The 27,162-nt window shown below is 37.5% G+C and overlaps 1 protein-coding gene across 2 annotated transcripts in view; it reads left to right on the top strand.

Annotated features, from left to right (window-relative positions):
• LOC122809712 (protein NLRC5-like) overlaps nucleotides 1-27,162 on the top strand; it is a 1,339,659-nt gene that overhangs the window by 192,617 nt on the left and 1,119,880 nt on the right. For both annotated transcript variants that reach the window (XM_044081407.1, XR_006365941.1), the window contains exon 8: nucleotides 19,946-20,029. In XM_044081407.1, coding sequence (XP_043937342.1) covers nucleotides 19,946-20,029 — 84 coding nt within the window. The remainder of the gene's footprint in view (nucleotides 1-19,945; nucleotides 20,030-27,162) is intronic.

The raw sequence follows: 27,162 nt of genomic DNA, 5'->3' as shown, positions 1-27,162 counted from the left end.
ATCCTAACTATTAGTAATTGAGCCTCATCTACCTCTTAACGTAGCCATATTTAATTTCTCCATAAACATTTCCATTTGTACCATTCCTTGATTTCCATATTTCCCTGGTTTATACAGATTTTCTTAAAATTTCCAAAATATTTCTAGTACCTCTACAGGATCTCTGGTTATCTTCCTTGTTCTAGCTTGGCAACAACCTTTTCTACTTTCTGTTCCCTGAGTTGTTGTGCTAGAAGTTTTTGTGCTCTGGAGTTATGATAAAAACAGTTGCTTAACAGCAGTCTTTTTAAACTCATGCATATTATCCAGGTAATCCCTTATTTTCTGTTTAGCATTCCACAATTATTCCTTTTCTTGTTTTTTGAGATTCCCCCTATTCTGCAATGCTTTAACCTTTGTCAGCCCTTGTAAATAATTATTATTACTTCTTAACCATCTCTCTCTTTCTTTTATTTCCACCCTATTTTTAAAATCCACTTTCATTTGATTCCACTCCCTTGCTATATTTTCAGAAGAAATGTATATCTTCCCTAATAACTCCAGAATAATTTCCACTATCCATACCTCAAATTCCTCTTTTTAACAGATAGGTGGGAAAGCACCAGTGTCTCACTTTTATTTCACTGCATTTTTATTTTAGTTATTATTGGCATGTGATCTGAAATAGTTATTGAATGTATATTAAAACTTTTAATTAGATGCACATGTTCCAGTGAAATATAAGTTCTGTCTATCCTAGCCCAGTTTTTCTACCTTGGGGAATAATACGTACATTCACTCTGAACTACTTTTACTGAATTCACATCTTCCATGCCAAATATTTCTATACATTTCTTCAAAAATCTACCCTCTTTTGTTATATTTTCTCTTCTGGGCCCCCTAGGTACATCCTCACTGCTGCAAATCAAATTTCAGTCCCCACCTACAAATAATATTTCCTTCTGAAAACTGATTACTTTCTCCCAGAATTTTCTTAACCTCTGTTATAGCAGTTTTAGGTGGAATATAAATACATACCAGTGTAATCCTCTTCATGTTCCAGTAGCCCCTTAGTACTACAAATCTACCATTATTATTTTTTTCCTCTGTTATCACTATTGGAGCTCCTCTTGCAATTAATATAAGTAAACCCCTTTTCTGTTATCCCAGATGTTCTACTGAATAATCATCCTAAATCTTTTCTTTAGCAAATCCACATGCTCATTTCTTCTGTAGCAGACCACACTGTAATATAGTTTACTATTTTTTCTTTTTTGTATATATCTGTGAGATCATTTACATTTAAAGATAATATAAAAAGTGTTGTGGTTATGTTAAGAAGTTAGTATTCCTACCTGTTATGTGTAACAGTCTTTTTTTAAATGTTTTGTTTCAGCTTTTGTGTTACATCCATACACTAATGTTTGGCAGGTTGATCTTTTATACAGTTATTTCTTGTCATAGCCATTTGAACCTATGTCACATCTTAACAAAACTTTTCTTTAGTAAAAACCCTCAAACAAAAGAAATAAATACACCCCAGAACACCCCTAAAACCTATTAACTTAATACTAACACACAAAACTGTGTACATCTTCAAGTACTGAAGCTTAACAATCCTAATAGGAACAATTGTCCCAGACTGACAGCTGCACTCACAGGCCTGGATTAACCTGTATGAAAGGTTGTCCTTGCTAAGACACAGTCTGTTTTTTCTACTTCCACTAAGTGTTATCTGTTTTTGTCTTATCTTTGTTCCTCCCCAGATTGGAAAAAAGTATGAATGCTTCCAGAAAACATTATCTCCTAGCCATTGAAAGAAACACGGTGAATGAAAGAAGTATTCTGTTTTATTGCTGCTTAACAGATTGTCTCCCTACAGACATGAGAACCAGATGCACAGTTCCCTTTAGTACAAGCACTCATTTATTTGCTAGAAGAAAACATTTTATTATAGTGTTCTTTTTTATTTATTTACTTTCCCTTAAAACTTGTTATCAGATCAGCCAAGGGCCTTAATCCAGGCATTCCCTATGCAAGACTAAGAAAAAGTACATCAGTTTTTCCTTGTATTATGCTCATTTGATCAGACTTTTCTTCTTTTTTACATTATAGTGCCTACATTTTTTTTAGAAATGAACAACGAGAAAGAAGGAAGAAGGAAAAACAAGCAGGGGCATCTTTTTACTTTATTATTCCTATTGCACTCAAAAATAAATGAGAAAGGTTTGCTTTACAGCATGCATGTTATGCATTATAAAAATACTATTGTTAAGAACAAAATTTTCTTTTACTTTGAATTAACTCTTCCTTCCTTAGCCACCCTCCTAAATATTCTTCCAGATATTAATGACATGAAGTAGGACATATGCTTTAGAGTCCCCTACAAGCTTAACAAAGTCAAGAAGTCCAATATTTCCAGGTTTTCATGTTCTGTCATGTTTCACAAATATAATTAATGCTTTGTAATTCCACATTTATTTGTCGGTTTCTGAGTTGCTGGTTTTCTTCCTGTTGATCTCCATCTCCAAAATCCAGTTTCTGCTTCATTACCAACATACTCCCTGTTCTTCTAGTCAACTCTTGTGGTTTTTTTCTGTTTCTCAAGCATTTTCCTTTGAAACATTGGAAAAGGTGTCACTGGCACAGTCTCTCTATGGGCTTTACTACCAGAAGAACAAGAAGCAGAATCTCCTTCTGGCTGATAGCTCACTTTTGGTTGGACAACGTTTTGTATTTCCTCCTTAGCATGTTATAAATCAATGATGTTGATCCCTCCAGGAAAGAGTATTCTGCAAACAGCTGGATACAACAGCTTGAATCTCATGCCTGCTTTTCAACATTCCCGGATTATTGGAATAAATTTACTCTTCTTCTGTCTGGTGTACAGTGATGATGTACTAAAATTAGTACAGTCTGTTCCTTCCAGCTTCTCTGGTAAAGCAGAAAATCCCAGGTTTTCTCCTGTGTGCTTTCTGTCCTCTAATTACACTGTACTCATACTCAGTCTTTTTCTCATTTTAACGTCTGATTTCTGCAGTTTTATCACCTCTTCTGAATATCTGTTTACATTTTCTTCCATTTTTCCAGCCTTATCTTATTTGAGTTGATATATTCTTCATTGTTTCATTTAAGTTAATCATTGCTGAGTACATCTGACTTATTTTTTCTTCTAGGTTACTGGAAGTCATGCCTTGCAGCAAAGCTGCAGGTTGCACTGCTTCTTGCTGATCAGCTGCAGAATTCTTCTCGATCAGTGTTTTCTCCTCACCTTTCGTGATTGATTTTATTTCATGTTCTCTGAATTTCTTTTTTGCTAGCATCCCTACAGTGCACTTACTAGCCATTTACTTAACTTTACCCAAAAAGACAAGTTCACTGGCTTTGTTTTCTGAGTTTCTGTTTTCACACTGGAAAAGATGAAATTAAGCTGTTACTCAGTGTGCAGCCACCTTGGAAGTCCTCATTTCTGATTCAAATTTTGAGAAGTATGTTATCTAAATTTCCCTATGAAGGATTCATTTTCTCTGAGACATACTCCAGAATGAGACAGCATTTTCAGTGGAAGAACACTGATGCTTTCTAGTCCATAGAAAATACTATGAACTGCTACAACTGGAACATCCAGAACCCTCACCCATCCCCCAAATGCTGTCAGCATTGGAGGATGTGTTTGACACACAGCCTACTGCCCTTAATAAAGCAGATAGAATGTACAAAGTTTATCAGTATTTCAAGTTTTTATATACTAATCCAAGACATGACCCAGCAGCTATATCTCTAGTTAATGCAGCTGCTGCCAAATATTTATTAATTCTAATCCGTCTGCTTAAGACAAAGATGATACATCTGTTGACTAGTTTGGGAAAAAGTATATGCTTCTGCAACTTTGATTTTTAGAATTCTGAATTGTCAGGCTGCAAAGTTAGAGTTTATACATATTAATTGTAAAAGTATAAAGAATATTTTGATTGCAGGTTCATGTTGTGAGGAAAAAGCTGCTTTTTGTAATCTAGATTCCTCTGTTTCTCAGGTCATTACTCATTGCTTGAATTGTGTTTATAACTCTGTGGATACTGCTTCCATGGCTGTTTCCACTGGTACTGTTTTGGGGAGGTTTGCCTTGCTGCATTCTTAGAACCACTCAGAAGATGTCAAAAATGAAACTTTCAATTCTTCTTTGGATAGGGATTTAATTTTTGGACTTTCTACTGAAGACGTTATCAAACATTGTGATGACAGAGGTAAGCTTATCCAGGGAATCCGTCAGTTTTTTTTCAGTCCCTAATCTCTAAAATTTCCAAGGAATTTTCTGCTCCCTCATCCAGTTCTGGCAAGAAGGAAAATAAACAGTTTCAGCAGAATGCTCGTAAGCAGATATTTAAAAAGCAATGGTAGGGAGGTTCCAAAAAGACGTTTGGACCCCCTCCCCCAGAACAAAGGACAATCAAACATGACAGAATGACTATAAATGGAACCTTGCCCCCCCCTCGCTTCCTCCCCAACTTTATCCACCAGGACCATGGCAATCTCTTACCCCTTCCAGAAAGTCTAAACCTGTATTTCTCTCCCTTTGGCAATAGATTGTTTCAGACAAATAGGTTCTGAATGTGATCCATCTGGGATACAGATTGCAGTGGGATGATATTCCTCCTTCCAAGGGCTCCCACTCATTCACCTGACCATCCCCTTCTTTTTGCTCCTGGTTTGCATCATATGCTGTATGAAGGGGTAATAGAAGCAGTTCTTCCACTTGAGATTTGGATAAGGTGCATTATTCAGTGATGATTTTTAGTGCCAAAGAAAGAAAATTCCTTGAGAACAGTTCTGGTTGTTTTTTTTTCCTGAATCAGTTTGTGATAGTGCTCAAGTTCAGAATGCTTACACTTCTGAAACTGTTAAGTCTTCTTCCTCATTTAGAGTTTTTTAGTAACCTTAGATTCAAAAGGTGTATACCATCACACCACAATCATCCATGATTCTCATGATACCTTTTGCAAGACTCCACATGAGAAAGATACAATATTATCTGAAGTCTGTTTGGTCCTAACATCAATAACCATTGTCTTTCCAAATTCCAGTTCTGGGACTTGTGAAAAGGGAAACCGCTTGGTGGAGACACCAAATTTTTCAGAATCCAGATCTCCCGTTCTCCACTTCTTCTCCAAAGCAGTCAATCATAACCAACACCTCAGACATTGCTTGGGGAGCCAGTGTCAATGGGGATAAAAGTGCAGGGTTTTGGATATATCCTGACCCCAAATAACTGCAGCTGACTGCCTGGATGATAGGGTCTTAATACCCTCAAGACATCTCTTTCTGAGGACACGCAGTAGCTACTAATGGAGACAAGAAAGCCTGCTACTAGAAAATCATATATAAGCAAATGAAAAATGTTTTGTAGTTGGTGGCAGCAAAACAACTAACACCCACTAAGGGCTAGTGTTTCTCTGTTTTGTAGTATTTGTGTGACTTACTATTCTATGGCCTGTCTTACTTCTCTATCAATGTTCATTTGTCAGCCATATCAGCATGTCTGCCAATGGATCCCCCTCTTTCATTGCAATCTCATTTAAAAATGCTTTTGAAAGGGGAAATACACAAGAAACCTCCCAAAAAACAGTGGCATCTCCTTGTAATCTTAATTTTGTTTGGACAAGCTAACACTTGCTCCATTTGAACCATCTGACTTTAAGGTTCTTAACATGAAAACAGTTTTGCTGATTGCTCTGACCTGTGCAAGAAGAGTATCTGAGTCACAAACTCTTATGGTGGATCAACCTTATCTAGTCTTCCCAAGAGACAGGGTTTCTTTGAAAAGTAATCCTTTTATGTCTAAAGTGATATTTGAGTTTGCTTTAGCCAAATCTATTCATCTCCCTGTTTTCTTTCCAAATTCCAAAAATGAGTGAGAAAGTATATGTCTTAACTTGTTCAAAATGTTATCCCTTCACAACTTGATACCCCTTATACTCCGTTTGATTTTTTTTGGTGACTTAGATTTAAGGGATGCTTATCATCACATTCCTATAGATCCATATTTCAGATGTTTCTTAAAGATTTCTGTGTCTGGATCACATCATCAATTCTCTGCCTTACTCTTTGGTCTATCCATTGCTTCAAGGCTACTTACATAGTGTCTAGCACAAGTGATAGCCTAATGCACACTGCAAGGTATTCAGATATTTCCTTATTTAGACACCTTGCTGATCTTTGCAGAGCCTTTTACAATGTGTCAGGAATCTCTTACTTGGCTGAGTGATCTCTTGCTCAAACTAGGGTTCCAGGAAAACATTTGTAAGGCTTGTTTGACTACTTTTCACGAGATTGTTTTTCTGTGGTGTCTTCAAAAAGCTTTTCTTGTACAGAAAAAGGCTTCCAGAAAACAACCTTGTTTAAAAGCTTCTCTTCTACTTTTTGTGCATGACTTAAAACTATACAATTCATCATATGAGGAGTTGAAATCACAACTGTAAGTGGGTAAGACTTTCTCTAATATAAGAATATCACTTGGTCTTTAAAAATGTGCAAAATAAATATTTAAAGCAGGAAAGCTGTAACGCCAAGAAAATATCAATGCAGGACAGGAATGTGATATAAAGAAACTAGAACAGGAAGGAGTATATAAAGTGATGAATTATGAACAATAAAACGTGGACAGATGTGAATAAAACTCAGTAAGGAATACTTCAGAAGACTAAAACTAATAATGAAATCTGCCTTGACATCTAGGAGTAAAGTCCAAGCTATGAACTGCTCTTCCTGTTCTAACTTACAGTTTTTGGGTGATTGACTTGCCTAAAATGTATTGGATTAGTAGGACAGTTAAACAAGAAAAATGCCTCATGTTTATCAAATGACATATAAAAATCAATGTATAACAAGATTATATATATATATTCCTCAATCTGAAGGAGGTATGGGCCTCCTTGAAATTGATTACATGTATAGATTTTCAGTCGTGTGACTGCATACATATCTACTGACCTCACCAGATGCAAATATAGTGAAAGTTTTAAAACATGATGAAAAGTTGTCTAAGATGACTTCTATGCTTAGTTAAGCAGAAGATTTTTAGTATCAAGTAGGCATGGAACTCAAACCAGAAGTAGACAAAAATTAGACAGCAACTGAATGAGACAAAAAGAGAAAGGAAAGAATATAAGAAGAATGATTAGATGAGATGGAAAAAATATGAAAATGCAATAAATATTGTAGCAAGTAGAGAGATCTCCTGGAACGACCTCATGTTGACCAGGATTTGAGACAGGAGTGATTAAGGAAAAGTGAACTGAAGCAAAAAGATGAACGTTTAATAATGGTGGCCCAGGATAGTGGACTATGTACACCTTTGTTTGCAAAGTCCATTGATCGTATGGGAGAAACAAATGCAGGTTCTGTAAAAAAGAACTGGAAACTTTTGTGCATCTTGCTGCTGGGTAGGATACACTCATGGCAGAGGGCCTGTATACTGAAAAGCACAGTAATGTGGCAAGACTGTCTACTGAGGATTGTGCAAACATTACAATATTGAAGTAGTTGAGAAGCATTGGAAATGTGAACCACAAAGCATTGTAGTGAATGATGAAGTGTACATCACATGGGATCACCCATTACCAACAGTTAAAAAAAAAGATTTAAGAAAACCAAATGTAGTTGTCCAGGAAAGGAAGACAAAAGTAGAATTGACCATTGAAATTGCTACACTCAGTGATTACAGTATCTTATGTACAGAAAGACACAAAGTCATAAAATACAAGGATTTGCAGGCAGAAATAAGAGCAATGTGGAGGACAGATAAACAGACAGTTCCAATAGCAGTCGAAGCAACAGGTCTAATAAAAAAAGTCTTTACAGTTGTATTTAGATATGCTACCAATACATATAACTCTTTATGAGTTGCAGGAGAAGTCAATTCTGGGCACATTGTGGATGCTGCAAAGAGTACTTTTGACTAAAATCAAAGACTGAAAAAATTCTAATTTTATGAACTTTAATCATATGCTGACTTAGGAATGGAGTCCACTCCTGTCATGGTATTAGAAATTCAAAAGTCTTGGATAAATTAAACTGATAAAAAGTAGATCAGTATCTAGATCTATTATTGAGTTTTCCACTCAGATTACTGTCACAGCCAGGGAATTTCTCAAGATTTTGGGTAATATGACAGCTGTGATTTTCACGATTCCTCTATCAAGGCACCACATGAGAAAAATCCACTGGTACTTAAAATCTGCATGGCCCTAATATCAGCATCCCCTGACCTTCCAGTTTACAGTTTTGGGCTTTCTGGAAAGTGAGATTTGTTTTTTTTGGTGGAAAGACCAAATATGTCAGAATCTGAGTCTCCCATTTTCCATTTCAGTTCTAGCATAGTCTGTAACAAGAAATGCCTCAGACTTTCCTGGGTAGCAGTGTCTATAAGGAAAAAAGTACAGGGTCTTTGGAACAGAAAAGACAGACTAAAGCACACAAGTGTAAAAGAGATGTTGGTACTTATACAATGATCTCAATTGTCACAGGGCCACTATAAGTGCTTGCAGACAACAACATGGTGATGTAGTACATAAAAACAGGGGGAAAAGAGATCTTACCCACTGTGCAGACTAGCTATGGTAACCTGGGATTTTACTTTTCAGCACAGCCTCTCTCTACAGGCATCTTACAGAGTAATATTGTGTGATAGACAGCAGGGGCGTCTCGTGCTATTGGACTGCAGGACTGCAGCCCCCCCAGCTGTAAATAAAATAAAATTAAAAAAGAAATAAAAGTGATCACAAAACTGCAAGAAATAAAACAAAAGTGATCTGCACAACTCCGCCCACGCATGGTATTCCCAAAACTCCACCCACCCATACGTGTTATTCTCAAGTCCGTCACACATAGGAATCAATCCGGACTGCTAGTGAACCAGTCCAGATTAGGGAAACACCATTCAAACAACAGAGATCCCAGAAGTCTATGCAGTTACAACTGCATAAACTTGAATGGGATTGGACGGCAATGTCTGCAGGCTGGGACCTATTGGCTTGCTCTCGTGTGAATGCAGTGTCTGCCTGGGTAATTTGCTCTCATGGGACAAGCAGCAAGTATTAACGATGGGACTTGAGCTGGAAGGAGAACAGAGTATTTAGTTTCTTCCTTTTATGAGAACAGAGGTATTTCTTTCGTATGAGAACAGAGGTTTCTTTTTCTATGAGAACAGAGTATTTAGTTTCTTCCTTTCATGAGAACAGAGGTTTCCTTTTATATGAGAACATGAACAGAGGTTTGAGAAGTGTGTGTGTGCGTGTGTGTGTGTGATGCCCCAGTTATATATAGCTGGTGGCTAGAGAAAACTCAGGAGCTAGACTCAAACCCTGAGCCTTGACAAGTAGGTAGCTACAGCTTATCTTCCCTACCCACCACCAATTGTGAAATTTTTCCCTCATATTTTTGTTCTGTTCCTCATAACATCTGTGGTTTCAGGATTTTGAATTCACTAAATAATGACAGACATTTGAATTTCAGACTTCATATTCTTCAAAAAGTACATAGTAACACAAAACCTTTTATTCTAGCAATTTTCTGTTTATATGATCAATATTTGAAAACTGTCCCTATTTTTGTGGCTGTATTCCCCTATTAGTGGTTTTGTCCAGGTTTTTTATGCTAAGAGGTTGACAGCTATGGTGAGTGGAGTTTACAAGGAGCTGAGAGCTTGAAGAGAAGTTTAGTGCTGCTTATGGTGAGTATGCTTGCATTGTCAATAATACAACAGGTAGTGTACTTGCTTTTGATGCAGAAGGTTGTGGGTTCTACTCCCACAATATATAGATGCATTGCTGATATTGTACTGTGTTGTACTTTTAAAGGGATGGATGCTGCAGTCCTGAGAATGTCCTCTTTGGCAGAGAGACCTAGTAACAATGAATGAACTGAATTCACCGAATATGTTTGGCGGGTGTATTTCCCCATTATTGGCTTTGTCTAGGTGTTTTGTGCTAAGAAGTTGAGAGTTGTGATGAGAACTGAATTCACTAAATTATACCCATTTAAGTTTCAGTCTGTCTTTCAAGAAGCAGCTGATTTGGTATAGTGGTATGTTGCTCTGACTGTAGTGCACAGGGTCCTGGGTTCAAGGCTTGGCAGAAAAATGCATGGTGGTAATGAAACACTTTATTCTAGCAACTTTTCAAGATTATACAAGCAATGTTTAAAACGTGTCCCTAGTTTTTGGGCTTTTGTCCCTCCCCCATAAATTTTGGCTTTTCCAGATTTCTTGTGCTTCAAAGTTGACAGATACAGTTGAGAGTTGAGTGGATTTTACACAGAGCTGAGAGCTTGAAGAGAAGTATAGTGCTGCTTATGCTGAATCTGCTTGCATTGTTAATAGCACAACAGGTAGTGTACTTGCTTTTGATGCAGAAGGTTGTGGGTTCTACTCCCACAGTATATAGATGCATTGCTGATACTGTAGTGTGTTGTACTTTTAAAGGGGGTAGATGCTGCAGTCCTGAGAATGTCCTCTTTGTCAGAGATACCTAGTAACGATGAACCTGTTATCAGTTTGCCATCCATTCCCTATTGCAATATTACTAGCTTATCATTTTTATTGTAACATAGGCAATTTATTCCTCAAGGGCAACAGGTACTTTATTTGTAGATGAAACAATGAAATATAAAGTTGTTTGCTAGAAGCAACCTCTTCATTTAGTTACAGACAGGCTGAGCAAGACCAGGACAGACCCTCACAAATGGAAACTGATTGAGAGCGGTCTGCAGGAATTGATCCAGCTGTGGGGAATGCCTCAAATAGATTGTTTTTCTTCTACTCACAACAGTCAGTTAAAATTCTAATGTAGGACTCCATACAAGAAGGTCTGGAAGACATATGATTTTTCTTTGCCTTGTACAAGAATGTTCCCATAGGCTTTTCCACTCTTTCCACTAATATGCAGGGTCATTCTGAAGATTCAGAAGGAACTCTCCAAAGATCATTTTGGTGATTCCCTTCTGCCCCAAGCAGCAGTGGATCTGATGTTGTCCATTTTCATGATTCAACAGATGTGGATCAGACCCAGCTCGAATCTGGCCTTGGCACCTTTAAAGCTTCAGATCTAGGGCTCTGACTCCTCCCCTACCACCCTCAAAATACCCCAGATCTCTTTTGCCGCCTGAACCCAATGGTCACAGGGCTCTGAGCTTGACAATAGGATAAATCCTTTTGGGGGTTTTAGATAATTTGTTGTTTCTCAGCTTTAGCTGTTTTGTGCACTTTTCCTTCCTTATCCATTGTTCTCAGCTGTTAGAATTAAAAAAAAAATTATTTCTTATTAGGACTTTTTTCTGAGTTGAAAAACAGTAGTTAGCTTTATATACATTATCCTTATCACAGTTTTTGCAGTATTTCTTACAGTTTTCAAATTTTCTGGATATTAAGGTTTGTGTATGTGTGTGTGTGTGTGTGTGTGTGTGTGTGTGTGTGTGTGTGTGTGTGTGTGTGTGTGTGCGTGCGTGTGTGTGAGTGAGTGTGTGTGTGAGTGTGCGTGTTTAGTACTTTCTGAGACCATGGCTGAAAAACGTTTAAAAAATGTTAACAATGTAGCCATAAGATACCTCCACAAGACCTCCACTCCCTTTGTGTCTACTGCTTGGGAGCAGTAAATTTAGACACAGACTGAGAAATCTGTGCTTCCTTTTGGTCACAAATCTCTTCAAAATAAGAGGGACAAATTAATTATGAAGGGTTTTCTTCCTGCTCATTCAGGCAAATCTATATTATCTCCTTCCCCATCTAACTTGAGGGAGAAAGATAAAGAACTCTCAAAACTGAAAGAGTTGACCTTGGAAAGCAAGAGTCTAGTGAAAGACCTTGAGAGAGCTAGAAAATGGTCTTGAGATGCAGCAACTTTCATTGGTCTGGCATCGAAAGTTCAGAAGCCTTTACATCCGAAGCCTCAGATCTATTCACCTTCTCCACTGCTACTCTTCTCTCCAGAGCCGATTAATCCTCGACTCCATTCAGTGATACTCCAGCATCTGTCCAAGGCTTCCTTGATTGCTTCTTCCTCTACATCTGCCTGTTCATTGAAGAGCCTTACTGAAGCCAATGTTAGAATGATGCTGTGGTTCCTTTGAAAAAAGATACAGTTGGGGGTCCTCTACGCTCCATGATGGAGTCCATCCTCACTGTTTGAAATGAGAGCAATGCATTTGCACCCACCACTGATGACTCAGAAACAAAACAAAGACAGTGGGTTCACCAAATTCGGCTTTTTGGAAAACAATGAGTCAACGAATGAATAAATTCCAAAATTCAACCTCTCTTTAATAGACAAATAGTAAAATAACAAAACCAAATAAAATAAGAGTCCCTTATAATCCACATGATAAATGCTTTTGATAAAAATCTTCCACAGATCGTGATCTAAAAGTGGGGCTAACATTCATTTTTAAAAGATGTTCCTCTATATTGCTAACGAATTCGTACACATAACAAGTGACTTTCAGCCAATCCATAATAGTATTCCTCTACCTCATTTGCATATACAAGATCAAATACTTCCGTTTCCTGCCTTTTTCATTACAGCTCATAGTATGTAAATAAGGTGCATATTCATCCAATCAAAAATGTAGAAAAATACATATACTGGTGATTGGCGATGGCTCTCCTGCCTTGCTTACTCGCAATCATAGCTTAGAGCCTTTTTCCTTAATGTGAATGCCTCTATATAGCGGAATGTTTGAAAACTTTTAAAACAAGCTATACAGAGAGAACAGCTTGAAAGTCATTCATTGTATTGAACTCATAAGTGCGCATGAAGCCGATCGCTTCAATTTACATATTTTCAGGCATATATCGATAGTCTTCATCATAGGCTTTATTTACAAAGCAAAATATCAAGCCTATACAGCCTGGAAATAACCAAAAATAGATATATCCATTCTTTATATATATTTACATCGACCAAGTTGATATCTAGTCCAGTTCATTGGTGTGCTTGAAGCCGATCGCTTCTGTTTGCATAAAAAATCAAACTGTCTTCACTGTCTCAAAGATATACAATTTCATAATCTAAAAAATGTGTCTTTAGATTATGCATGATAGCATGATTAATGAAAGTAGCACAACTCGATGTTTAAAGACACCATCGGTGGCTGATACCAATTTGTCCAGGTAATCAAGTTACCGTATTGTTGTATAATTTAAAATGAGTGACATATGGACACATATCAAAATGGATCAGGTTGTCTTTGCTGTTCTGAAGATGTAGTAGTGTATAAGGGCATGTTCTTAAGTCATGCCCAATAGTATTATTCAAAAAAAAGACACGCTTGATGTTTAAAAGCACCGTTGATAGCAAGTAACAATTTATCCAAGTGACCAAGTAACCAAATTACTATGTGGTTGTTATAACTTGGAATAATTAGAACATAAACGCATCTTATTTGTAATAAGACTATGCCACTCTTGTGTAAAAGCCAACAGCCATACGTTGTCATGAGTAATAGAACTTTCAAATTTCTCAGCATAACCTCACTCTCTGTGGGGACTTCTAAGTGTATACCAATCTGATACATGGAATTCTTGCAGCATGATAAACATATTATTGTGTATAGATAGAGGGCATCAAGCAGGTTTCATAATAAAATAGCTCCTCTTTTAGTGTCGATTCATCATCATATATACTTATAACATATTTCTTGAATGCACACGTGCTTTCTTTATACTCGGTCTCCTGAGTTTCAAAATTGGTTTTAGGGGAACAATGCTATTTAAACCTGGAGGTTGATCAGCCCTCAGATTGATTATCCATTTGGTTTCTCTTAACTCAGTTAGGTTCTCAATGTCACCTCTCCTTGGTCCAACAAAAATGTTTTCAATCAGTTTATACATAAATGCGTGACCTCTATTCATGTCAACATAACAGGCTAGTGCATTGTGCATATCTTTGCTGGTGATATCCCTTTGGTGTCTTTGTATTCTTTTTTTAAGCAACTGGTTAGTTTTTCCTATGTAAAAAGATGAGCAATTTTTGCAAGTTGCTAAATAGATGACATTACAAGTTTTACAAGTCACCTTAACATTAAAAATATACTCTCTACCATTAGCCGGATGCACAAACTGATTGCTACTATCTATCAGTGCACAGATATTACAATTGCCACACATATATGTGCCTTTGCGTCCCTTTATTGGGTTACTATTCTGTGTGTTAGTACATAAAAGTCTTTTTATGTTCTTTTTGTTCTTATAACAGAACTGTGGTCTTTCCCCAACAATATTTTTTATCTGCGGGTCCTGGGTTAGAATAGGCCAAAATTTATTTACTACTCTCAAAATTTGAGAATTGTCAGTACTGTAAGTCAGAGAAAACCTGATGTTCATATTTGCTTGTTTGGCTACATTCTGTCGTTCAATGTTCTGAGGGTGTAAATCCTGCTCTTTGTACCCTTTATCTTTGAGATTCTTCTGTAGAAATTTTACTTCTCTGTTTCGTGCTGATTCCCGATTACACCGTTTGTAAATTCTATTTGTCTCATTGGTCATAATATTTCTGACAACATGTCTCGGATGCATGCTACTTTTTTGTAGATAATGATTTCTCCATGTGCTCTTTCTATAAAGATCAAAGTCCAAAGTACCTGAATCATTGAATCTGACACTGACATCCAAGAAATTTATAGTTTGCCTTGAACAATCCGAAGTGAACGTCAAATAAGAGGTGGTCATATCAAGATATTTATGAAATCGTCTGAATTGCTCTTCATCACCTTTCCATAAGATAAATAGGTCATCAACAAAACATCCATAATAAAGAATATTTTTCTGCCAAAGATTTGATGTGTAATACAACTTGTTGTTCCCATTCAACAAGAACTAGATTGGAGTAACTATTGGCACAGGGGGTGCCCATGGCCACCCCCCATTTCTGTAGATAGATCTTTTCTCCATATATAAAATAGTTATTCTCCAATATCAATTCTAGCAGATCACAGATGAGTCGTGTTTCAGCTGCAGTTTTCTTAGTTAACATCAACCTTCTGATAGAATCTATTCCAATGTCATTTGGAATAGTGGTGAAAAGATTATTAACATCCAAGGTTGTTAACAGAAGGTCACCCTCGTTTACTGTATTTTCCATAGATTTGAGCAATTTATCTAGGAAATAATCTGTATCTCTTAATACTGTTGTATAGGAATTTAAAAGTTCCCTTAGTTCCTTTTCCACATATAGCGATAAATTCTCTGTGGCCCATCCTTGGCCTAAAACTATTGGGAGTAATGGAGGATCCTTGATGTCTTTATGTATCTTTGGTAATCCATTGATACATGGGACAGTGGGTTTAAGAACATCCAGGAAGTCAAATAAATCCTTATCAATCTGTCTGTATGACACCATATCACTTAAACAAGAGCTAATTTTATTCATAGCTCTGGTTATTTCTGAGGATGGAACTTCAATATATGTTTTAGAATCTCGTAGCATTCTCATCATCTTGTTGACATACCATGCTGTGTCCATCATTACTATGGCACCTCCTTTGTCAGCTCATCTCCAAATGACATCATGATTCCATTGTAAGTTAAATATTGCTTTCTTTTCTTCAGAAGTAATGTTTCTATAGTGTTTGACACTAGAATTCATTCACGAAACAGAGAAGTAAAATTTCCACAGAAGAATCTCAAAGATAGAGGGTACAAAGAGCAGGATAAGAACAAAAAGAACATAAAAAGACTTTTATAAAATAACACACAGAATAATAACCCAATAAAGGGACGCAAAGGCACATATATGTGTGGCAATTGTAATATCTGTGCACTGATAGATAGTAGCAATCAGTTTGTGCATCCGGCTACTGGTAGAGAGTATATTTTTAATGTTAAGGCAACTTGTAAAACTTGTAATGTCGTCTATTTAGCAACTTGCAAAAATTGCTCATCTTTTTACATAGGAAAAAGTAACCAGTTGCTTAAAAAAAGAATACAAAGACACCAAAGGGATATCACTAACAAAGATATGTACAATGCACTAGCCTGTCATGTTGACATGAATAGAGGTCACACATTTATGTATAAAGTGATTGAAAACATTTTTGTCGGACCAAGGAGAGGTGACATCGAGAACCTAACTGAGTTAAGAGAAAGCAAATGGATAATCAATTTGAGGGCTGATCATCCTCCAGGTTTAAATAGCATTGTTCCCCTAAAACCAATTTTGAAACTCAGGAGACCGAGTATAAAGAAAGCACGTGTGCATTCAAGAAATATGTTATAAGTATATATGATGATGAATCGACACTAAAAGAGGAGCTATTTTATTATGAAACCTGCTTGATGTCCTCTATCTATACGCAATAATATGTTTATCATGCTGCAAGAATTCCATGTATCAGATTGGTATACACTTAGAAGTCCCCACAGAGAGTGAGGTTATGCTGAGAAATTTTAAAGTTCTATTACTCATGATAACATATGGCTGTTGGCTTTTACACAAGAGTGGCATAGTCTTATTACAAATAAGATGCGTTTATGTTCTAATTATTCCAAGTTATAACAACCACATAGTAATTTGGTTACTTGGTCACTTGGATAAATTGTTACTTGCTATCAACGGTGCTTTTAAACATCAAGCGTGTCTTTTTTTTGAATAATACTATTGAGCATGACTTAAGAACATGCCCTTATATACTACTAGATCTTCAGAACAGTGAAAACAACCTGCTCCATCTTGATATGTGTCCATATGTCACTCATTTTAAACTATACAACAATACGGTAACTTGATTACCTGGACAAATTGGTATCAGCCACCAATGGTGTCTTTAAACATCGAGTTGTGCTACTTTCATTAATCATGCTATCATGCATAATCTAAAGACACAGTTTTTAGATTATGAAATTGTAGATCTTTGAGACAGTGAAGACAGGTTGATTTTTTATGCAAACTGAAGCGATCGGCTTCAAGCACACCAATGAACTGGACTAGATATCAACTTGGTCGATGTAAATATATATAAAGAATGGATATATCTATTTTTGGTTATTTCCAGGCTGTATAGGCTTGATATTTTGCTTTGTAAATAAAGCCTATGATGTAGACTATCGATATATGCCTGAATATATGTAAATTGAAGTGATCGGCTTCATGCGTACTTATGAGTTCAATGTAATGGATGACTTTCAAGCTGTTCTCTCTGTATAGCTTGTTTTAAAAGTTTTCAAACATTCCATTATATAGAGACATTCACATTAAGGAAAGAGGCTCTAAGCTATGATTGCGAGTAAGCAAGACAGGTGAGCCATCGCCAATCACCAGTATATGTATTTTTATACATTTTTGATTGGATGAATATGCACCTTATTTACATACTATGAGCTGCAATGAAAAAGGCGGGAAACAGAAGTACTTGATCTTGTATATGCAAATGAGGTAGAGGAATACTATTATGGATTGGCTGAAAGTCACTTGTTATGTGTACGGATTGGTTAGCAATATAGAGGAACATCTTTTAAAAATGAATGTTAGTCCCACTTTTAGATCACGATCTGAGGAAGATTTTTATCGAAAGCGCTTATCGTGTGGATTTTAAGGGACTCATTTTATTTGGTTTTGTTATTTTGCTATTTGTCTATTAAAGAGAGGTCGAATTTTAGAATTTATTCATTTGTGGACTCATTGTTTTCCAAAAAGCCGAATTTGGTGAACCCACTGTCTTTGTTTTGTTTCTGTTTACTTTTTGAGACAGTTCACCACAGCTTTGGGGGAATCTTTGCTTTTACCACTGATGACTCCACTGCAGGTCCAACCTTTGGAACCAAAAATCTTAGATCTGAACATCACCAGAGCACCTACTTCAACACCATTAGAGTCTTCCATGTCAGCCCTGACTATTTCCCAGTCTGTCTTGACTCTGATCTTGTTGGACTGAAATAAGCGTTTGAGCTGAAATGTCAAAGCCGGTACTTTAGGGGACAGATTGGAACTGTTGAAACCCTCTCTCCCTCTTGGGGCATTGGCTATCGACTGCTCAGCTCCAGCGTATGCCTCAGACCTGGGGTGGGTCGGAGCCTCAGCATCTCTTTATGTTCCCCCATTAGAGAGACTTCCTCAATTTCATTTTCCACTTCAGTTTTGAAGGCCTTCTATCAGGTTCTGTTCAGACTGAGAGAAGAGGTGCCTCCTGCTTATTCAGATCCATCCCAACCTCCTAGTTGTACTGCTTTGGAATCTGCTTCTTCTCATTGACAGGGACAATCCATTTTCAGAGATCTCAGGGAAGTTCTGTCATTGAGTTTTCAGTCATATTCAGACCCATCACCAGAGGTTCCCCAACAACAGGTCCATAGAAAACAGACTTGCAAATGGAAGCATTTAGATTCATCATTGGAATCTGTCACAGAAAACATGGATTTGGATGAAGGGGAGGGTTCCCCTAGATTCCCCTTCAGAGATGTCTCCTTTGGCAAAATTCTACAGTTCATTAAGCAGAAAGGGGATGGTCCACCAATACACCTTTCTTGGAAGAATGCATGCTCCTGAAGGCTTTTGGAGCTGGCACTTCTACTACCTTGGGTGGTTCCCCCTACTGATGCACTCATTGATTTAGTGTCCTAGAAGGACAGCAGAGTAAATTCCCCAAAAAATAGATAAGATTTTGACTGCACCAAAGGATAGTTCTCATTGGAGTAAAGGTCCCCCTGGAGATGCTATGGTCATAGTGACAGCCATAAAGAAAGAGATGTTCAAAGACTGCTGTTTTGTCCACCCCCTAATAAGGAATCCAGGGCTCTGCAAAGATTTGGAAAACAGACATACTCTTCAGTGACCTTTTCCTTGAGACTGCTGAACTATCTTGCTCATGTTACTTATTTCCAAAGAGAATTGACCAAAGAGCTCAGCAATTTTATTTCTGGTAATTTGCAAGGGAATATCCAGAAGGCTGTAGAATCCCAGCTATCTACCTTAAATTCCCTTTCCAACATTTCCATGTGAATGCTTTGAAATGCAGCTGATAAAATGGCTAATGCAGCAGGTACCAGCATTGCTGTACTCCTCTGTGCCTGAATGCAGTTATATGATTTTGCAGAAGGCTTCAACACATCCTTCATTAATGCCATCATTGATGGTTCCACATTATTTTGACCAAAGATCAAGGAAACACTCACCAGAAGAGAACAGGATGATAAGATCCTATGTGCCTTGGGAATTTGCTTCTCTACTCCTCAAAATACCTTCTTCAGGAATCAACAACAAGGAAACAACACGTGATTGAGAAAATCACAGGATTTTAACTAAGATGGTTCCTTGAATAACGCCTCCCCCAGGACAGAGGATGGGGTAATTTTAATGGATATCCTCCTAGTTGTACAGGAGATCTGCAAATCCAAGAATGTTGCTGTCCCTTCTCCAAGAAATCCTTTCAGCACTCCTGAAGTGTTGCTTGATGGCCGCACTATTGAGGCAGTCTGAAGGCACTTATTCCTACACCCTTAAACCTGGTGGGCCAATCCTTCAGCCTCATGGGTTTTGAGGATAATAAGATGATACACAATTCCATTTCTCTCCTCACTTCAGATGAAAACCAGTGTACCCTTAGTGCCAACCCATCAGATGGAATCCTCAACAGCAGAAAAGCTGTTGAGAAAAAGGAACATCTAGCAGGTCCCATTAGACCAGATAGGATCCGGCGTCTACTCCAGGTTCTTTTTAGTTCCAAAAAGGAAAGACAGGGGATCTGAGTCCTATACTGGACCTAAGTCATCTAAATCAATCCTTCAGACATTACTGTTATGGTAAGTTTATGTACACAACCGTACATTCTGTTTTATATATATTGCCTGTAGCGTACCTCAGAGTTTACATTTTTTTCTGTACTTTGACTGTCATATGGTAGCTCTTAAATAATAACTGTAATAGCAATACGTAAACTGATACTGTTTTCATTTAATTCACTTTCTTGTTATTCTGTTTTCCAAAAGGCTAATTGAATGCAATCTTGACAAGAAGAATTCTAAAGAACTTTCAGAAAGTCTTTGGATGTGCACTTATCTAACTGAACTAGAGTGAGTATTCTGCTGTATTATAAATTTTAAACAGAAATTGTATTTAATCTTGTTGCTTGTGAAGACAAGTGTATGTTTGCATTCATGTATGCATATGACATTTTAAAATGTTAAGGATTTTTTCTAGGTGCCGTTTTCCCTCATGCCTGACAGCCATTAAGCCTCCTCTGTTGGACTCTGCCCATTTGCACCCCCATACTAGGGAATTTACCTTCACTACTGAATGGCAGTCAGAGGCCTTCAGAATCACCAGCATATAAGCAGGTATTAGGGTTGTTTATGCCTTCGTCTCCATCACAGCAGTTAGGACATTTGTGTAGCCTAACTCTGCCACCTTTGCAGGAAGATCGGCTACCTTCATCACAGCAGGGTACCTAAGTGCCTTCATGGTGTAAGTGCACACTCCCATAACTACACTCTGGGTGTTGGCTTGATGAATCAAAGTCCTATTCCCAGTAGGTGCATCTTGTTCGGCCCCTAGGACCACTCCTCATCACTGGATATACCAGGGTCTCCTTTCTCCCCTAACTTACTCCAGCCCATGCTCAGCACCATTGAGGAGACTAAAGCACTAATGGGAGTGCCATATTGCTGTCAAGGAGTGTTTTGCTTTTTGGCACTAACTCTCCTCTGTGGATACCCATAGATGCAAATCAGTCGATGCACCTCATCTTTTCTGTTTAAGACAGTGTCCGCCTGTGTATCCCAACGTCTCCAGCCAACATCAGAGATTGGTCATAAGGTGAGCCTGATTGTGTTCCAACCCTGCCAAAATGGGCATGCACATCCTTCCCTGCCAGCATCTCAGACTCCCTGGTTTCTAATTAAACCGTGAGTCACTTAGTTAGTAGTCAGAGCTTTATCCTTCTACTCAGTGGAAATGGTCCTAGGAGGTACACCTTGATGTCACCTTAATGTCCCACTCTACAGGATTGTTGCTGAATGTGTTTTGATCTTCTCAACTCTTTCCTAAGGCTAGGCATTCCAGTCCTCTTTTACCAACTTCATCAAGCACCTGAACAGCTAATCAAACTCAAGTGACCAGGGCCATAGTTGGGGTTTATCCATCTATGTCATCTGAGCTGGTTAAAAATCATATACTGGTGTATACATCTGATAAAATTCATGACATCCATCATCTTTTAGTCGATTTTCAGTTTGCAGCATTACTTCTATGATTTTTTTTTTCAATTTCTGCGTTAGGCAATATACGGGTTATTATATTTTATCACTGTAAGTGAATGGCAATGTTCTTTCTACTTACAATGATAATCTGCCTTTTTTTTTGAGATTGTCAGATAGCAGGTTAAGGGACTTTCTTCTTTTCTATACTGTTGTGTGGTTTCAGTGTTGACATATTTAGAGTAGCCAGGGTCTTGGGGGTTCAGAAAGGCATGCAGTAATGTTATTTACTTTTTTTTTTTTTTTACTTTTGTTGTAAGGTTTTCAGCGGTTCTGATGAAACCCATAACTTTCAGTGTTTTCTGTTTTGATGTATTATTTATCAGTTTAAGTTGCACTGATAAATTGAAATCATACCTCTCAACTACACAGATTTTCACAGAATGTCCAATTTTTTGCTTATATTTTTGGTCCATTTTTTATAATATTGCAGTTTTCTGGCAAATAATTTGCAATTCATTAAAGTGTGAAGTCAGAAACTCCTGACAGATATTGAGTTTCAGACTTCATACCCTTCAGAAAATCCATGCTAATGCAAACATTTTTACTTCATCAACTTTCTAAGTTTGTAGAAGCAATATTTAAAAATTTTCCATATTTTCGGGCCTTTGTCCCCCATTATTTATGGCTTTGTCCAGATTTCTTGCTGTCAGAGGTTGAGAGGTATGGTTGAAATTGACCCTGTGTATCATTAAAAACAGTAAGACTATGGGATGCAGGGGATGAACTAGGCTTGTTAGGTAGTATGCAATAGAAAAAAAAATACCTGATTACTGTCTTTATGCTCTATCCATGGTTTACTTTACAGAGTTTATATAACAGATCGTCACTCAGTAATTTGGGTTTTCTAGGAGCCCACAATTTAAATTCCATGCTAGCTGTTTGTTTTTTGTCCTCTATGTCTATAAGCATTCCACATGTACACCACATTCAGGTATGATAAAAACTGATTTGCACACATTATTAAAGTCTGAAACTGCCACCTGAAGGATTTTACAGTTATTTACCAAACATAATGCCTAAAAATCCATGTAAGCAATTTATACTCATTAGCAAAATTATCCTAGTGATCTGGCTGCTGGATAAACTATATACATCATGTAGCTTTTATCTCATCTGTACAAATCTCATTTCCTTTTTCCTTCGATGGAAGCTTTTTTTTGTGATTGATACTGTTCTGCTCATAGAGATGGACTAGTAAAGAATACATTTTGAGACATATAAGCTGTGCTTGTAGTGGCATTAATTCTAGATCTTGGTGTATTATCATCCCCGTTCCGTTACCATTCCATATTATGTCTTCCTATGTAGATTGAATATTTGCAGATTTTAATATTCTTGTTTCTTTTTAGTAAAATAGGAGTTCACATTCTAATTTTTTTTTCTTATAAAGACATAAGAACTAACTTGTTATATTTGTATAGACTATTTAAGTTGTTTTATACTTTCCTAATAAAAAACAGTACAATGATGTGGTTATAGCATATGGACAAAAAGAACTGTACTGTATGAGGTCCCATTTCAAAGGACTTTGCATACATGGGACTTAGCCTTGCACTGAAGTTCTGATGGAAAGTTTAAAACAACAGGTAGTATTACATAATGTTCCTAATCATAAAGCATGGCATTGTCTGATGTTTTGTAGCAGACTGTAGCTAATGAGGTGCAACTACAGAGGGGAAATGCTGAGGAAGAGGAACAAAGGGTTTGGTGAGAGGATCAGAGCTTAACTCTATCATGGAAGCTTACGGTAATCATATTATGAGCTGAGGCTAACTATAGTATGAAGATATCACTGGCATGTTCTTTGACTAATTATGACTAAAGTAAATACTATGGGAAGAAATAGCCAGGGAATTGTTATGGTTAGGCTTCTATAGGCCCTAGGGCCGATAGCCTAGTACCACCCTATGAACCTATAAAGAGGATGGTGTCGAATCCTCTGTGGCATGGCATGAAAGTATATACTATTCACTAATGGCTCCTAGAAATGCTGCTGCTAAAATTTGGAGGGTGAACTCACCTGGCAAGTGCATGTCAGGAGCAGTGTCAGAATGATCCATTTGTGGGGAAACTCCACAATAGGTCTGTTTGCCTCCTTTCAAAATAGACTACTAAAAGAATTATTTTGTAGGATTAATTGCAAACAGGCCTGGAAAATAGATGCTTTTTCATTCTCTTGGACTGAAATGTTCACTTATGCATTTCATCCTTTACACTATTGTCCAGGGTCATTCTGAAGATTCAGGAGGAATTTCCAAAAATCATTGTGGTGATTCTCTTCTGGCCCAGAAATCAATAGTTCACTTTTCTTATGGAATTGGCAAGTACAATTATAATTCCTCACACAATGGATTTGCTCACAGAAGAAATTTAAGGCACCTTTTTTTGAGGGCATGCATCGAGTGTTAAAGGAGGCAAAGAAACAAGCTACTAGAAAATCTTAATTGGAAAATGGAAAAGGTTTGCTAGTTGATATTGCACTAACAACCAGAGCACATTCAGATTTTCTGTACCTCTGGTTTTGCAGTACTTGTACTTGTCTGCCCAGGGAACCTTCTCTTTCATCACAGACTTTGGTCGAGTCATTCTTGAAAGGGGTTTTGCATATGAATCCACCTAGAAAACAGGTGACAGCTACCTGGGATCTTAACTTTGCCTTGGAAAAGTTAACTTTACTCCTTTTGAAGCAGGTGATCAGACTGGTTTATGGTTCATCACTTAAGACAGTATTGCTCTTTGTTCTAACATCTGAAAGAAGAGTATCTGAGCTGCAAGCTCATATGGTGACTCAACCCTATTTGGTCTTCCATGAAGATGAGGTTTCTTTATGAACAAATTCCTCCTTTATGCCAAAAGATGTGTCAGAGTTTAGAATAAACCAAACCATCCATCTGCCAGTCTTCTTTACTGAATATAACAAAAACAGGAAGAAAGGATTCTTTGTACTGTGAACTCTCATAGGCAGCTCAGGTATTACCTTTCAGGAAAGCTTAACAGATTTTTATTTTTTGTGAAGGTAAGAAACAAGGCAAGCTGTGTCAAAACAGAATATTTTCAGATGGTTGTCCCTTGCAATTTTGTGGAGTGTGGCTTTGATTTCGGGGTTTTGGAAGACAGCCTTCATTGGTACCGAACTGTACTACTATTTTTTGTGGAAGTCTATCTTTTCGTTTTACTGGTCCTTGCAATTTCCTTTTGTTATAAGACTGTGATAAGGTCAAGGCTCATTCTATGAGCGCCTTTGCTTCTACTATGGCTTTTTAGAAAGGGGTGGACTTTAGAAGCATTCTAGAGGTAGTTACAATGTCCTGTATGTATAATGTTAGAAAGCATTGCAACCTAGATTCCTTTTCCAGCAACAGAACAAGTTTTGCTAGCAGCATTCTCCAGGGGATCCTGAACCCTCTTCTTTCCTTCCTCTTCCCAAACTGTATTATTTTTGGAATTCCATCCATTCAACTAAGACTTCTTCAGCAGTGATTATATTAACACCATACAGTTGTGTAAGTAAACTTATCTTAACAGCAGATATTTAAATATATCACTGCTGCAGTAGCCATTACCTCCCTCCATCTACTTTTTTGTGTTTCAGTTATGCCAGAGTAAGGATTTGTATACATATTCCTCTTTACTTTTCTTATCAGGACTGTAGCCTCCCTCTTTTCAGATGGCAAGAAAGTCCTGAAGCTTTGGTGCCAAGGCTGCTGGTTTTCTCTAACTAAAGACTTATGCAGCCAATAGTCTGGCTGCATGTGGAAGGAATCTATTACTTTGGGAGACTATCCAGCTGCTCTTTCTTCAGCCTGTTTCAGTTATGCCAGAGTAAGGATTTGTATACATATTCCTCTTTAATTTTCTTATCAGGACTGTAGCCTCCCTCTTTTCAGATGGCAAGAAAGTCCTGAAGCTTTGGTGCCAAGGCTGCCGGTTTTCTCTACTTAAAGACTTATGCAGCCAATAGTCTGGCTGCATGTGGAAGGAATCTATTACTTTGGGAGACTATCCAGCTGCTCTTTCTTCAGCTGGATAGAACTCATACAGCTAAGACTACTGCAGCAGTGATATATTCAAACATCTACTGTTGTGGTAAGTTTACTTATGCAAGGGTGTGTTTCAGTATCTTGCTGGCAAGGCTAGTTTGGCTTATTGGTCTGTATTTGCAAAGAATAGTGGTAGAACTCCCACTTATGAAGGGAAATAACCAGAGCTGCTTTCTATGCCTTTGACACAAAGCCATTTGAGAGGCTAATGCTGAACTACTTTAGAACTGGGTTGGTGAGACAGTGTTCATAGTGGTGAGGACATACCCTGGCACATTGTTAGGCCCCACAAAACTATTTTTTTTACTTCTGTAAAAGCTTTTAGAACTTTCACAGAGGTGATTACTGGTGGTGGTGATTGGGAGACAGGGATGAGAAACTTGAATTAAATGTATCTACTAAAATGTTGGCTATATCCTCAGTATCTGAGTAGGTGCAATGTCTCATGCTTATGCTTTATAAAACATTCCCATCTCTTGTAGTTTTTGACATAGTTTGCTGCTAGTTGTAACCATTGCACAGCAATATCAAAATAACATTTTTGTCCAAGTTTGGAAGGTTTCCTACTGTCCTGTTGGTGCAGAGTCTTCTGCACATTTGCAAACTGATTTACTCACACACTAGTGTTTTTTTCTGGTTGCTTCGCTCCCCTTCCAGCTCCATTTTCCCAGCCACCCCCACAGCTCACACATTTACTCCATTCTAACCCCTCCCATTTTTGCTTACATCATAATTGTAGTTAAAGGAGCACAAACTATAGCTACACAAACAAATATACACATCCCCCTGATACCACCCTTCTTTCTTTCTTAATCACTGTCTGCCAAGAACATCTCTACTCTACTCCTCACCTCACCTGTCAACCTTTTTAGACTCAGCTACATGTTTCCCCACAAAAAATATTGGGTTTTATCTCTTTTACAATGCTTTTTCCCTCTTATCATCTAAACTTACACTCTTTTACTGCTCTTGTCTTACTCTTCCACCTACAGCAATAGAGTTTTCACCGATACTGAGTGGAAATACACCTGTCATACATCTATTAAAAATACTTATTCCTCAACTCAGTAATTGCCATTCAACTTCCCCATTTACATACCCAAGTATGCACATCACCCCAGCCCTACCCACCCCCACCATGCACACTTCTTCAGTGCCTCAGAACCAATCGTCATGCTTTCTCCATCCTAGGCCCTAACTCTGTGGAATCCCTCCCTGCTAATAGTAAAGACTTCATGTCATACCCATCATTTCATTCACAGCTTAAAGATCATCTAAAGTTTGAGGCAGTTTGTAAATGCTTTCCCTCTGTACATATCACCTAATCCTCCACGCTCCCCTTGACCTGTCAGCCATCTTTATCTTCCTCACATTATTTCCCTGCACTAATATGTAACATCTCTTCCACATTTTATATATTCTTTATAGTTGTCTGTGTGCCCTTATCTAACATTTGCTGTCTTTTACACGTTGTGCTCTATCCCTTCAGTATTTCATTCTTCTTCTTCTTTACTCTGACCATCCCTTCCTATTGTCCCTTGTACTGCGTACTTTTTTTATTACTGTTATTGATTCATTGCTGTCTTCACACAACATTTTGTTTGTATTCGTAATACTTCTTGTTTACTTGCTTGTCTTTTTTCTTTTATATTTGTCTGGACTGAGACTGAAATAGGTCCACTTGGATCAGTGCTCTACCCCAGTTACCAAATTGACTATATAAATAAATAAATATTGTTCTGAATTAGCTTAGTTCAATATTGGCTGTTTTTTCTTAAGGTTCCTAATGTAGTTGAAAAATGTCTTATGGTCATCCTTGCAGTCGGAGGAAATTTTCAGTCTTAGCCAGGGGGTGATTTTATTTCTAAGTTGTTTATTTAATTTCTTGAATTCAGTTTTGAAACATGA

The sequence above is a fragment of the Protopterus annectens genome, chromosome 8.part0, assembly GCF_019279795.1.
Source record: "Protopterus annectens isolate FY-2018-M chromosome 8.part0, PAN1.0, whole genome shotgun sequence".
Classification (NCBI taxonomy): Eukaryota; Metazoa; Chordata; order Ceratodontiformes; family Protopteridae; genus Protopterus; species Protopterus annectens.
This window is presented reverse-complemented; position numbering and strand designations above follow the sequence as displayed.